This window comes from Mugil cephalus, chromosome 9, assembly GCF_022458985.1.
Source record: "Mugil cephalus isolate CIBA_MC_2020 chromosome 9, CIBA_Mcephalus_1.1, whole genome shotgun sequence".
In the NCBI taxonomy this organism is placed as follows: domain Eukaryota; kingdom Metazoa; phylum Chordata; class Actinopteri; order Mugiliformes; family Mugilidae; genus Mugil; species Mugil cephalus.
This window is the reverse complement of record NC_061778.1, coordinates 26978206-26990460: the sequence shown is the minus strand read 5'-3', so window position 1 is coordinate 26990460 and position 12255 is coordinate 26978206. Positions and strand designations below refer to the sequence as shown.

The 12255-nt window shown below is 39.7% G+C and overlaps 1 protein-coding gene across 4 annotated transcripts in view; it reads right to left on the bottom strand.

Moving 5' to 3' along the window:
- The window catches only part of LOC125013407 (cytoplasmic dynein 2 heavy chain 1), a 117798-nt gene that overhangs the window by 102180 nt on the left and 3363 nt on the right, over nucleotides 1–12255 (bottom strand). For all 4 annotated transcript variants that reach the window (XM_047594055.1, XM_047594058.1, XM_047594057.1 and 1 more), the window contains exons 5-26: nucleotides 11217–11335; nucleotides 10788–10932; nucleotides 10186–10331; nucleotides 10001–10087; nucleotides 8927–9061; nucleotides 8523–8636; nucleotides 8290–8401; nucleotides 7621–7745; nucleotides 7278–7453; nucleotides 6834–7029; nucleotides 6659–6754; nucleotides 6411–6572; nucleotides 6190–6288; nucleotides 5562–5701; nucleotides 5116–5344; nucleotides 2734–2861; nucleotides 2139–2254; nucleotides 1743–1870; nucleotides 1373–1522; nucleotides 1066–1271; nucleotides 456–611; nucleotides 228–342 (exon numbers count right to left, since the gene is read on the bottom strand). In XM_047594055.1, the coding sequence (XP_047450011.1) occupies nucleotides 228–342; nucleotides 456–611; nucleotides 1066–1271; nucleotides 1373–1522; nucleotides 1743–1870; nucleotides 2139–2254; nucleotides 2734–2861; nucleotides 5116–5344; nucleotides 5562–5701; nucleotides 6190–6288; nucleotides 6411–6572; nucleotides 6659–6754; nucleotides 6834–7029; nucleotides 7278–7453; nucleotides 7621–7745; nucleotides 8290–8401; nucleotides 8523–8636; nucleotides 8927–9061; nucleotides 10001–10087; nucleotides 10186–10331; nucleotides 10788–10932; nucleotides 11217–11335 (3080 nt within the window). The remainder of the gene's footprint in view (nucleotides 1–227; nucleotides 343–455; nucleotides 612–1065; nucleotides 1272–1372; nucleotides 1523–1742; nucleotides 1871–2138; nucleotides 2255–2733; nucleotides 2862–5115; nucleotides 5345–5561; nucleotides 5702–6189; nucleotides 6289–6410; nucleotides 6573–6658; nucleotides 6755–6833; nucleotides 7030–7277; nucleotides 7454–7620; nucleotides 7746–8289; nucleotides 8402–8522; nucleotides 8637–8926; nucleotides 9062–10000; nucleotides 10088–10185; nucleotides 10332–10787; nucleotides 10933–11216; nucleotides 11336–12255) is intronic.

Genomic DNA, 12255 nt, shown 5'->3' with positions numbered 1-12255 from the left:
TTCATAACTTTCTGAATTTCTGAACTTATTTGTTTTGGTTTCTTTCTATGTATGGATTACTTGGGTTGTTACCAACACTATTTACTATGGAAAATTGTGATGTGTTCAATACTTATTTTACCCGCTGTACTACCAGTCAAAAGTCTGGACACACCTTCTCACTGAATTGAATGAAAAGGTTCGTTTAAACTTTTAAGTGTTAGTGTATTATTCCTTTAACTTTATACCTTGTATTTATCCACTTCCCCTTGTAGTTTAACTGAAATGGCAGTAGGCTGCTCCAGTTTCCTTAGTCTGTCCTGCCACGTAAATAGAAACTCTTCAAACACATACGTTTTACTCCTGCAAAACAGAAAAACACTTATGACCACATGAATGAACAGATAGCACAGAGCAAAAAAAAATGAAAATCATTGTTTGAATGTTTAAGTCTTAACAGACCATAAAACCAATACCTGAATATGATCCAGTCCTCCTGGGCCTTTTCTGTTAAGCCCTGTCGCCAGTCCTCATACAAACCCCACATTTGGCTGTACTCCTCAATGTCTCTTTTTGTCTTTTCTGCTAGACAGAAGTCTGGAGCCTCCAGGTTAAAATAGGTACAGTCCTCACTGCCGACAGAGTAGAAGAAGAGTGACTTCACCTGGCAGCACGGTCAGCTATGTTAACAAAATTATTATCCACACTTTTTGTATAATTTGATGTCAAGACACAAGTAGCACAAGGAACAACAGTCGCTTTTACTGGAGTCCATGGTGATGGGTTGAGCAGGAGGCTATGAATAATATATTGTTTCTCATCATTCTTGGTTTAGTATGTAAATAGAGATGTATCGGTAAAAATCAATATACAAATAAAATGATAGCTATTCATGTAATATAGAAAACACAACCCAAGAAGACATTAATAAACCAAATAAGAAACGGCCACTCAACAGGAATACAACTGTATCTGAATGATTTGATGAAATTAAATTCTCTTGCCAAACTAAGTCATACTATGACTGTCATGTTTCTCTTAAAGACTGAATACATGCATAATTTCAGAGAATAAAAAATAACTTACAGCAGTTTACTGCGCACAAGCTCCAGCTCCTGGAACTCTTGCTGCTTGTCCCTGATGGTTTGGAGACACGCAAGTAAGGCAGCGAGATCGCCACTCTCAAGAATGTCATCTTTAGGTTTAAGCTGGTCCCAGCGTGCCTTAAACCGCTCCAGATCCACCATGTAGGCATTGATACGACCTGTCGCATTACTTCGCATCACCTCCACCTAAGTAAGGAACATACAAAGGCAGGCAGGCAAGAAAAATAAGAAAAAATAAGTTTAGATGACAAGTATATGTGTGAGATACATGTGTGAGATTTTGTCACCTGTTCTTTGATCATAAGCTGGTGGCTTTCCATTACAAGCTCCAATTTGTCCCACTTGGATCTTAATGAGGACAGAGAGTCTAGGCCAGCCCCAGCCACAGCACGCAGCAATCGGTTCTTCTCCTCAGCATACTGAAACTGAGGCAGGATCTGTGCACATACATACATAGAATTGATCAGTTTCCTATGCCAGAGCAAGGATTTGACCCATCACATGAGAAATTACAAGACACTGTTACAAATGAATAGCACTATAATTAATATGAAATGATGAATGAATTTCTATGCTAGCTATGGACAGGGAAGAAATACCTATTTGCATTAACACTATTATACAAGAAGATCCTAACCAGAAGTGTACATGTCTTACTTCAGGTTTGCGGGCAAGAATCTGGCAATATGTGCCATTGGCCGCACCGATGTCCTCCATGCTCTCTGGTCGTGCAGACAAGGCCTCCATTGATTCTGACACAAAACTGTCTATGGCTTGTGTGTGGCCTGAAAACAAGGAAGAAGATCAATAAAGAGAAGGAAACAGAAAAGGAAAGAGAAAGTGAGAGCAAAGGGAATGTCATGGGGTAGATGGAATGGAAATTAAGGAAAGAAACAAGAGCAGAGAGAAAATAAAGTGATAGCAGCTTGTGACCATATTTAAACATGTCTCATGATGTAAAGAAAAAGCACTTTTTTGGTATCTGTATCACTCCATAAATATAAAAATAAACATAAACAAAAATGCAAAAGCAATCAAGGTGTTTGTGTTTACCTTGTATAGACTTCCTCAGTGATAAGAGCAGCATGTCAAACAGCTTCTGGATAAGGTCATCAATGGCTGCTTTTACAGGCTCACAGTTGACTGTGATGCAGTCTACCTTCTCCTGACTGACAGAGAGAAAGAAATACAAGGAGAGGATCAGTACCTGGTATTCCGCTGTTTAAATTTCCTATATTATGATATCGGTTGAGCTTTGACCCCAAGGACCAAATAAGAGAGCAAGATCCTGTCAGCTCAATATCTCCGATGTGCACTAAAGCAGACTGAAAACACAGATTGAAAATGAGCTTGGTGTCATTTCTTGAACAAAATCTTTTCAGAAGTTTTTGAATTTGATGTCTGATATTCAGTGCCAGGACTGTTACTTGTTTCAGATGACCCTAGCAGTCAGACTCATTTATTGACAAGTTTTATTCGTTTTCTGCTTGTCCTCTAGAGGTTTGCAGGGGGACGGCTGGAGCCTATCCCAGCTGTCATTGGGTGCCAGTCCATCATAGGGAGACATCAGGGCTAACGAGCATACAACGGTGCCGTCCCCACTTTTAATTTATTATAGTTATTTATATGCATTATGTGTGGTTTGTACCTGGGCAGACGTTCTGACTCTTTTCCTCTGGCTTTCAGGGCCTTGAAATTTCTCTCCCAGTCCTGCATGAAACTCAGATGCTTCTCCACTAACTTCTCTAAATCCACCTGGCCCAGAACCACCCACTCCTGAAACACACACAGAATCACAATGAGCTCAAGTACAGTGCATATTTCCTTTTTTTTTTTTTTTTTTTTTTAAATGTGGCCGTGCTAAAGGTTACAGAAACTACGTGGCCTACTAAGACTAAATAAAAACAGAAGTAAAGAAAAGGGGAGCCAAAAGAGAAGTCTGGTGTGGGTGGAGGGCTTCCCCGTCATGAATTAGATATGCATGCTGCAGACAAAAGGGAAAAGAGTGTACACTTTGACGGGTAAAAAGCTGATAATGAAAACAACATTGAGCGTGATTAGGGAAGCATGACTGATTCGAGTTTCATTCTTTCAAAGAAACCAGCACAGTTATGCCTTGCTGAAATGGTCCAACGAGCAGAAGGTGACTAATCAATGAGCTTTCATGAACAATAACATGAATCTGTGGTAAAACACAGCAAAGCCATAATGGGTGTAACAACAAACACTTAGTAACTGACACCAGCAGAGTTTAAACAAAGGACAGATGTGTAGCAATAATGGAATTTAGTATTTATGATTATTTCATACCCACATAGGGAGCGGGCTGTGTCGCAATTGAGGTTTCTTACCCTCATAAAGAAAAGAGCACTACATGTGCTGCAGTCCAGGATGAACTCTGAACTCACCAGTTAATGGAGACTAACAGTTAACAGTTATTAAATGTTAAAAGAATAGATAATTTGACGCCTTGACAAAGGCTGATGTGGCTGTATGTTAAAATTCATGGCCCAAACAATTGATTAATAACTTTGAAAACAGACGTTTGTATATCACAGCTCAACAACCATCCTTGTATGTCATCTAGAAACGAGCACTCACTTGATGCTCCATCACTGTAGTTGTTTCAAGATTGAGGGTTTTAAAAATTGACATATCTAAATTTGGGCAGGTGTATACTGGTTGGCTCTGACTGTAGCCCTGACATTTTAGTATGAATTAATGAGGTGAAAATTATTTAAAAAGTTGAAAATACATGTTTTTCTTATGTTTGTTTAGAAATCTTGTACGCCAATCAGCTTCCATGGTGCACTGAATGCGCTGTGGCTGATCAATCTACAGATACTGTGTAGATTTTATTTCTGCTGTAACAAATCTAATAGATACAGTGTAGATTTCAAACAATCAAAATTGACCATACTTTAAAGAGGATTTTTTCCATTTTGCCATTCAAGTGACAGCAATGCTCAGTTCTCTTAGGTTTTTTTTTTTGTTTGTTTGTTTTGTTTTTAAATGCCCCTGAAAGAGTGGCTGCATGTCACCAGTAGCTCCATGATGTTAACCATTTTAGGTTAATCTCAATCTGTTAATGGCTGTTTTCTGTCTGATTTGTTGCTGTTTGTCTGTGCCTTGAACCAGTGATCATGGTTTTGGTAGTTTGTTAGTTAGTTTGTATTTTTGTGCTGTTTTTTCTTTTGTTTTTTTCTGGACTTTTTGTTTTTGGCTGTGTCATTGGTCGTTGACTGTGGAGTTCGACGGAGTGGCCGTTGTGTCCAGTGGTGTGTTCCAGAGATCAGACACTAGCGCCGTTTGTGTACCCTGAGCTGCCGGAGTGAGATGTGAGATTCCCACCAAACTTCAGAAGTGCTGGGGATACCAGGCTGGAGCTGGAGGTGGAGGAGTGGAGAAGGAGGTTTGGGTCGGCAGTGCCATCTGTCCTCGTGGGGAACATGAGGTCTTTGGCAGCAGGATCGATGGACTCTGTGCGCTTGATGGGACCCACAGGGAGTGTGTCATGAGAAGTGCTTGGAGACCTGGTTCATGGGACCACAGTACGTTTGTGCCCGGCTTCAGACTCTACGAGTTGACACACTGTTGGTGTTTGCATCCCTCCCTCAGCGACAAGGACAAGGAAACACCATGCGATGACACAATCCATGCTGCTGTTACTATGCAACCAAACAACCACATCACCTCGAACACTGGTTTGCCAATTTCTTTTGTACATTTGTTCATAATGCTAATTCTGTAAATTTGTCTTGATTATACGTTTATTTTTCTAGATAATAATTATTTTTATTTTGTTTTAACCTAATCTTTATTTTTCATTATCCTGTGTTTTATTATGAGTGTTTACTTTTATGTATAATGAAGCTGACAGTGACAAAGTAATTTCCCTCGGATCACTAAAGTCTGTCTAAGTTCTAGTCTAAGTCTAGTCCTTTAACACTTTTCTAAACAATAAAGGCTGTCTTACAAGAAGGTTAATAATAAATCACTAACATAAACACAAAATTCTCATTTTAAACACCTTGAACTTGTGTTGTATTGCCTTCAGGCGGCTGAAGAGGTCCTCGGCCTTGCTGAAAATGGTGAGGAACCCTGAAGCATTTTTATCAATCATGACGTTGAAGATAAGCTCCTCCCCCTGGGCACTAACACCTTTGAACTGGTTTGGGATTGAGATGAAACGTTTCATCTCCCGAAAATAACGTGTTCGTACTTCCTCAAACGGTGGACGGAACTGTAGACGTCCTTGCCTATTGGGGGAAAATAGAATTAATAACATTTTACTTTTTGATTACCTCTAACCAGGAAAGAGGAAGATATACAGGCGAAAGAAAAACATGGTTGACATGGTGTGAAAACTAAGAGGTGGGAGGAGGGGGGTACAGATGAGGGGAAAGTACAGTGTGAGAGGGAAAAAAACACACAGAATGAAATAGTGCAACACAAGGCTCTGCAAAGTGCACTGACTTGAAAGTGAGGTCTATGTGTATTTCAGGCAAGTTCTTGTTCAGAGCTTCCAATCCAGTCTGATACTGGTGCTCAAGAGCTTTGTACAGCTGATGGTTCCAGTGTTGACGCCAGGCCCGCATGTCATCAGACCTGAAGCCCTACACAAACACAGACACACACACATGAATTAGCCTCACAAAAAGGAAAAATATAAATGGTTGTTTTATTGGCTGTAAAACTTGCATTCTAGTAATTTCTGTAAATTTGTTTACAATAAAATACAGAATTCCCACTCAAAACCTACTGACAAACCTCTATACTGCTCTGCATTAGCTTCAAACATTGAAAGCTTCAAAGGTAATTAGCAGATTTTAGCCATTTAATATCTTTTTATTAAGTTAAATTGTGACCTCTCATTTTGTCCAAATTTATACCTTACATTTCTTTTTTGAATTCACTATGAAACACTGTGCTTAGTCGTTATTGCAATTACTCATTGCAAGTGCATCATTTGCAACTGAATTTCCTTTGGGATGAATAAAGTATTTATCTGATCTAATCTAACCTAATCTCATCTACAAATTTTTAGAAAGTATAACTTATGGTAAAGGTCAGTAGCAAAAACACATCTGTCTGTGATCAATACCTGAGCCTCCAGAGTGGCAAAGCCAATACGTAGGTCCTGCAGGCCATCCTTCCACCGCTGCTGATGTCTCAGTAGGTCAACATTCATCAATGTCACCACCTGAGAAATATAACCAGAACAGTCCGATTAAGGTAAGGTAAACTCTGACTGCAAAGACACAAGCACACAAGCCTGTGACAGGTAATTCAGATATGTGCCTCTAGGCTAAAATAAGATACAACCTTGTCAATGAAGTCAGTGTGCCATTTTCGTAACCTTCGGTTCTCGGTGGAGAGTTTCTCAGCTGCGGACTGCAGTTTGGCAATGTATACTTCTAACTCTTTGGGGTTGTCCCAGGTGATTTTCAGTTTACCATCTGATTCCTTTGACTGAGAACCAGGATTCTGTTAAAGAAAACAAAGCAATGAACGGTTCTAATACCATTAAAAATATGTACAAATGATAATAAAACCATACTTTCCAGCTGTACCTTGATCACATGTTCAAAGGCCAGCGCTAGTCCAAGCATCATAGGTCTCTGAGAGGGAATCATCTGTTGGTCAATGGTGTTGTAAAAATGGGCTACCTACAACACAGGAACATGTTGGCAAACTATAACAGTCAATACAAAGATAGTAAAATGTCTTTTTGTTTTAACCATTCACCTGTTTTAGGACAATGGCTTGTCTGTAGAATTTGTCTGCAGTATAGGCAGCCTGCTGTATCTTGGCTGGGATGGGAAAGCCCAGAGCAGAGAGCTGCCTGACCTCCCTGAGCAAACTGACCAGTCTGTCTGAATACTGGATCTTCAGCCTGCCGTCCACATGGTCCAAGTCCATCACGCGGTTGCTGGCCTGAAGACTTAGCAGTGAGGAAAACTGCAGTGTAAAATCCGTTCCAACCACCACCCATTCCATACAAGTGCTTATAAACATCGTACTTAATTAAGTGAAGAGGAAATTACAAAATTACAAATCAACACCAAACATTCATGAATGAATTACAAAACACTGTCACATTAAATCTTTGTCAAGGTGTTGCACAGCTCTTTTAAACTGATATACTAATGAGTGTTTTGTCAGCTGAAGACAGGTTGCAGTATTTCCAACCTGATGCCTGACTTTGGATCAGCCAGTTCAGACAGAATATCTCTTGACCAGTCCTCAAACTGTTCTTGCTCGTATGCCCTCAGAAGCTCCAGCAGGTCATCACAGAAATGCAGGTACCCTTTGAACCCAGACAGGTCTGATAGCAGAGCCTCAGCTATGCGGACAGAGTCTTCCACCTGAAGTAAATATGAAAGCACATCAAATGCGCATACTGTAAATTTCATTGTCAGATGAATTATTTTGTATTGTAAAAATTAATGTACTCTTTTCATATTAGCTCCATCTTTCAGTCACAGTGGATATACATGTTCAGCTGAGAATACACAGACACACGCTTGAATACCTTGTGTAAGAGCTGTCGCACCCAAACTATTTTGTTGACCACCTCAGGAAGGTTCCTGCCAATGAGTGGTCCGGACTTGTCACCAGGGTCTCCATGGCAACGACTCTCAAAGTCAGTCTTCAGGCCTGTGAATATGAATGGAGTAGAGAGGTCTAACAGATGAGAGCAATAATTATTCATCATAATTCCCATAAACATAAATTATACAGATTTAGCCTGCATTTAGCCTGCATTCCAAGTCAGCTACTATGAGTGAGTGGTTATGTACTGAAGCATTACTAGTTTTGTTAACCCAGCCTCGTATATTCAAATCCTCTCACCTGCTTAACCCCCACCTCCAGCCCTCCTGAAACAACTCACAGTACCTCCACTGCTCCCTCTCTCCACAGCCAAACCCAACATTAATAGCCTACCAGTGACTACCAGCACCAAACCCCCGGCACAAACTCGTCCCTCCCTAAACATCAGGTGATGAAACAGGGACTAAAGCTGGGGAAGCTGCGGGTCCTGATGGCATCAGTGTCTAATATAAGCCTACAGCAACATTCTTCATTTGTGAATTAACAGAAAGTACATGAACACACAGCTTTAACTTTTCATTTTTGCTCCCCTGTGTGGTCACAGTAAATCATGTTCATGTACTAACAGCTTTGAGACAGAGCTGTGTACCTTTGTTGTAGTCTAGTAGTCTGGCTAGTAGAGTTTCTCTCTCCGACTGCAGCTCTTTGCTGATGGTCGGACGTCTGATCAACTCCTTATGCTTCTGGAATACCTGCAAAAGCTAGACACACAGACACACACAGACATACACACACACACACACACACACACAGGGACATACTGTAAGTTCCCCCATCAACACAATATTTGACAACCTGAGTCAAAGTGTTGTGTTTCACTACCTGTTGTGGGTTATCCTGCACATCAGCTATATAGCTCTTTAGCCTGTCAGCGACCTCCTGCTCTGATGGAGCCATTAGACGCTCAAACTGAGCCACTGCTGCTCTCCAAAGAGGCTATGAAAGTATAAGACAGTTCAAGATGATGTGGGCAGAAGTTGCGTACAAAAAACACCCTAAGAATTCCCATTTGAGCAGCTAAAACATTCAGACTGGGACACATCTCTAGACATGTGACTGGAATTGCATTTCAAACCACCTCTAAATCTGGTTTGCAGATTTCATGCTGCTTTTTGGTGTCAATATCTAGGCTTTTCTAAATTCTAAAAGGTGGCTATAACAGACAGTTGGAACGTAATTTCTATAATAATGCGGAGGTAGTGTGAATGAACTTCTCTATGACTAACCTCAGTATAGGGGTTGTAATGCAGAGGGCTGAGTCCAGAGAACGGTTCAAACACACGACCTGAAGTCAGAGCCTGCTGCTTCCCTCCTGGTAGCAAACACAGCAGTTTCTCATGAACTATACGTAGTGTCACTACCTGGAAGACATAAACAGGGAGAGTTTATTGACGTGTTATCAATGTTTAATCTACTATATGTAGGAATGTGGGAACCAACAAGATGACTTGTAGCTTTTACTACTGTGGCACAAACTTTGTACCGTCAGTAGATAGACTACTGAGATCAAAAGAGAGAAGTACCTAAGCATGATGACACTAATGCCCACATTAGTGTCATGGAAAATGTTAACAGGGCAGATACTGGATAGTTCCCATATTTAAGCTTTCGTTAATAAGGGAAATAATGTACATTATTAAAAAGAGGAAAGAGCCATGTGTACGTATGTGCCAGTGGTGTCATTTTACAGTTTGTTCAGTAAAGGTTCAGTGGTAGCCTTTCAAAACGAAAACTTTGCCATGTCAGTTATGTTTAACTGCATTGTAGATTTTAGCACGGATAACAACGGAAGTTGTGGAGTATTCAATCAGCTGCAAAGATCACATAACCAATCCAGGGCCACATTCCTTCACGGCGTTCGCTTCAAGATACGTCATGATTATTTTGTTGAGCCTCACAGTATGACAAAGGTCAAAAAGGTGGATCCAAATATGCACATTAAATATATTATGAAGGTTTTATTAATGTCTGGTACATGTGTATTGAGTTTACCAAAGAGTGGTGTACATTTACAAAGCTGTAATGTAGTGTTCTAAGAAGACTTTAAAACACATTTTAAAATGTGGGTATCTCAGTTCATTTTTTGCTAACGTTTCTTTCCTAGTTTGTTACATCAGCTTCTTTCTAAATGAACATAAAATGGTGTTTGCTGTGTAATGTAATTACACCTGCAATTACACTCTCATTGTGGACACTCTCATTATCGACAATGAGACACATGGGAAAAGTGAAAAATACATGTTTTGAAATACTTTAACAGAAAGGAGAATGGTGGACCTGAATCGGAGGCAGTTACTTACCTCATTCAACCTTTTTGCAAGGCAATGCAGAGTTTGCGGACAGTGCTTTGTCCCCTTCCAGGGGTGAGGAGCATGCCTCTTCCACACCTGAGGAAAAACAGTTTTTTAATGATTAGCACAGACGTATAAGTAAATACTTTCTCTCCAGCTGAACTGAACGCATATTTAAACCATATATGCCATACCTGTCCAGTCAAATGCTCACAGGCTACTACCCACTGCTCACAGATGGAAATACCTGTTCTCAGGTTCTCTCTAACCAAAACAAATGGCTCTTCAAAGATTTTAAGACCTTTCAGCTTCCTCTGAACATATCGTCCCAAGGCTCCACCTTGAACAAAGAAATATAAAAAGATATCAAAATTGCCATAAACAGATATAAACATAACATTCATAGAAAATCTATGCCTGCACACGACTTTACTATAAGACTATCCAAACCACTTGGCACACTTTAGGCAATGTGATGTTTCTTATAGAATGGAGTCATTCTATGTGCTGAACCAGCATGTCAATATTATTTATTAATCACCTAAACCAACAGGAAGCATTTAAACAATTCTTTACTGACGACCTATTGTCTACACATGGAGTACGTACTAAAAGTACATACTGAGCAGTTCCAAAGAAATCTAAGTCAGTTTCAGTTCTCAAAAGAGTTCATCAACACCAGAGTAACCAACTGATCTTTGAAATATATCTTGACACACACAGTAAGTTAAAAACAACATCAGCAAATATTTTTTTCCATTTCCTGATTTTGGTTTGTGAATGCCAAATGTCCAACCAATAGCATCCATGAGCCGGACCATGCGTGTCTCCGGGTAAGGCTCATAATCCGTCTGCCTCCAAACATCATCCAGGGTGTCTCGACTCTGCTCGACCAGATCCACAACATCCAACATAGACAAGCCGTCCAGACCACCATACTCCTGATGCAGACACAATGAATTATGTTAAGACTCAGTTTTAGCTTTCCCTTAGTTTGATTAAAGCAATTACTATTTGAAATAGTTCTATTATGTTTTAATGTTTTCCAACTTAAAAAAATAAACACACTGCAAACAGCTTTGTTTTATCATTATATCTGTGGACACAGAAGACTCACTCTCATCTCCATACCTGTAACCACCATATCATACATGTGGTAAACAGGACTTTTGTTCTTCCAAATGTCACTGTGAATATTCCTGATACATAACAGTTGCCTGCATACCTTCTGTATAGCTTTGAAGAGCTCAGTGAAATGTGTAGCCCTTTCTCTCATGCTGCTTTTCTCTGAAGACTCAGAGAGATCGCTCCAGTACTGAAACTCATCACTGGGAGTTAAGATGCCTGCACAGAGTAGAATAAAATAAATTTATGAAGTTTAACAAAAAGACTTTTTGTATACCATTTAAACAGTGACATGACAGTAATAAATTCTTAGAGTGCTTAGTGATCACAGTTGTAGTGATCAAAACCTGGCCCGAAAAACCTGAGACCGAAATATGAGATAAGATAATTCTTTTTTTATCGCACAGTGGGGAAATTTGCAGTGTTACAACTACACACAGTCGAAAGTACGGTGCACACTTTAGATATTTCCAGTAATTGAAAAAAAAAATTCAAAACATCTGAAAATACAGTGAAATCCTCCCTGATTGTTTGCTTTTAGCTGTCCAATTAAGGAGGTACAGCGTAGATACTGAAGTTGTGAGAGAAAAAAATTATAACTTTCTATTACTTGGAAAACTGCCAAAAGAGAAGACAGGACCAAGCCAAAAACAAATAGCATATATGTGCACTTGGAAAGCACCAGTTGTAATAAGTGTCAGTTGTATAGATAACACCAGATTACATAGTGCCTTTCATTGCATTTTATAACTTCATATTCATGTCATGATATGATATATACAATATATACATAATATATACAAAAGTGATAATCAGTGTGACAAATGGGAGAAAAGAAAACAAATTTTGTTATAAAGATCGTTGGCTTATATTCATCAATTTGACCCAGAAAGATGCAATCACCGAAAAGTTTAATTTACATTGACGGGGTAGCTACAGCACAGGGGGTTATGCCATCAAAAGCATTTACGCTTACTTGTACGTTGGTGTCATTACACTAGGTGGTGACTGGCCAGTTAAGTGTCCCTGTGCAGTTCACACAACGGCGACTGAAACTGAGCGGCTCATGTTGGAGTTAAAATTAGTAAATGTGGATCAACAGTTAATTACAGTAAAACCACTGCAGAGCAGAACAGAGA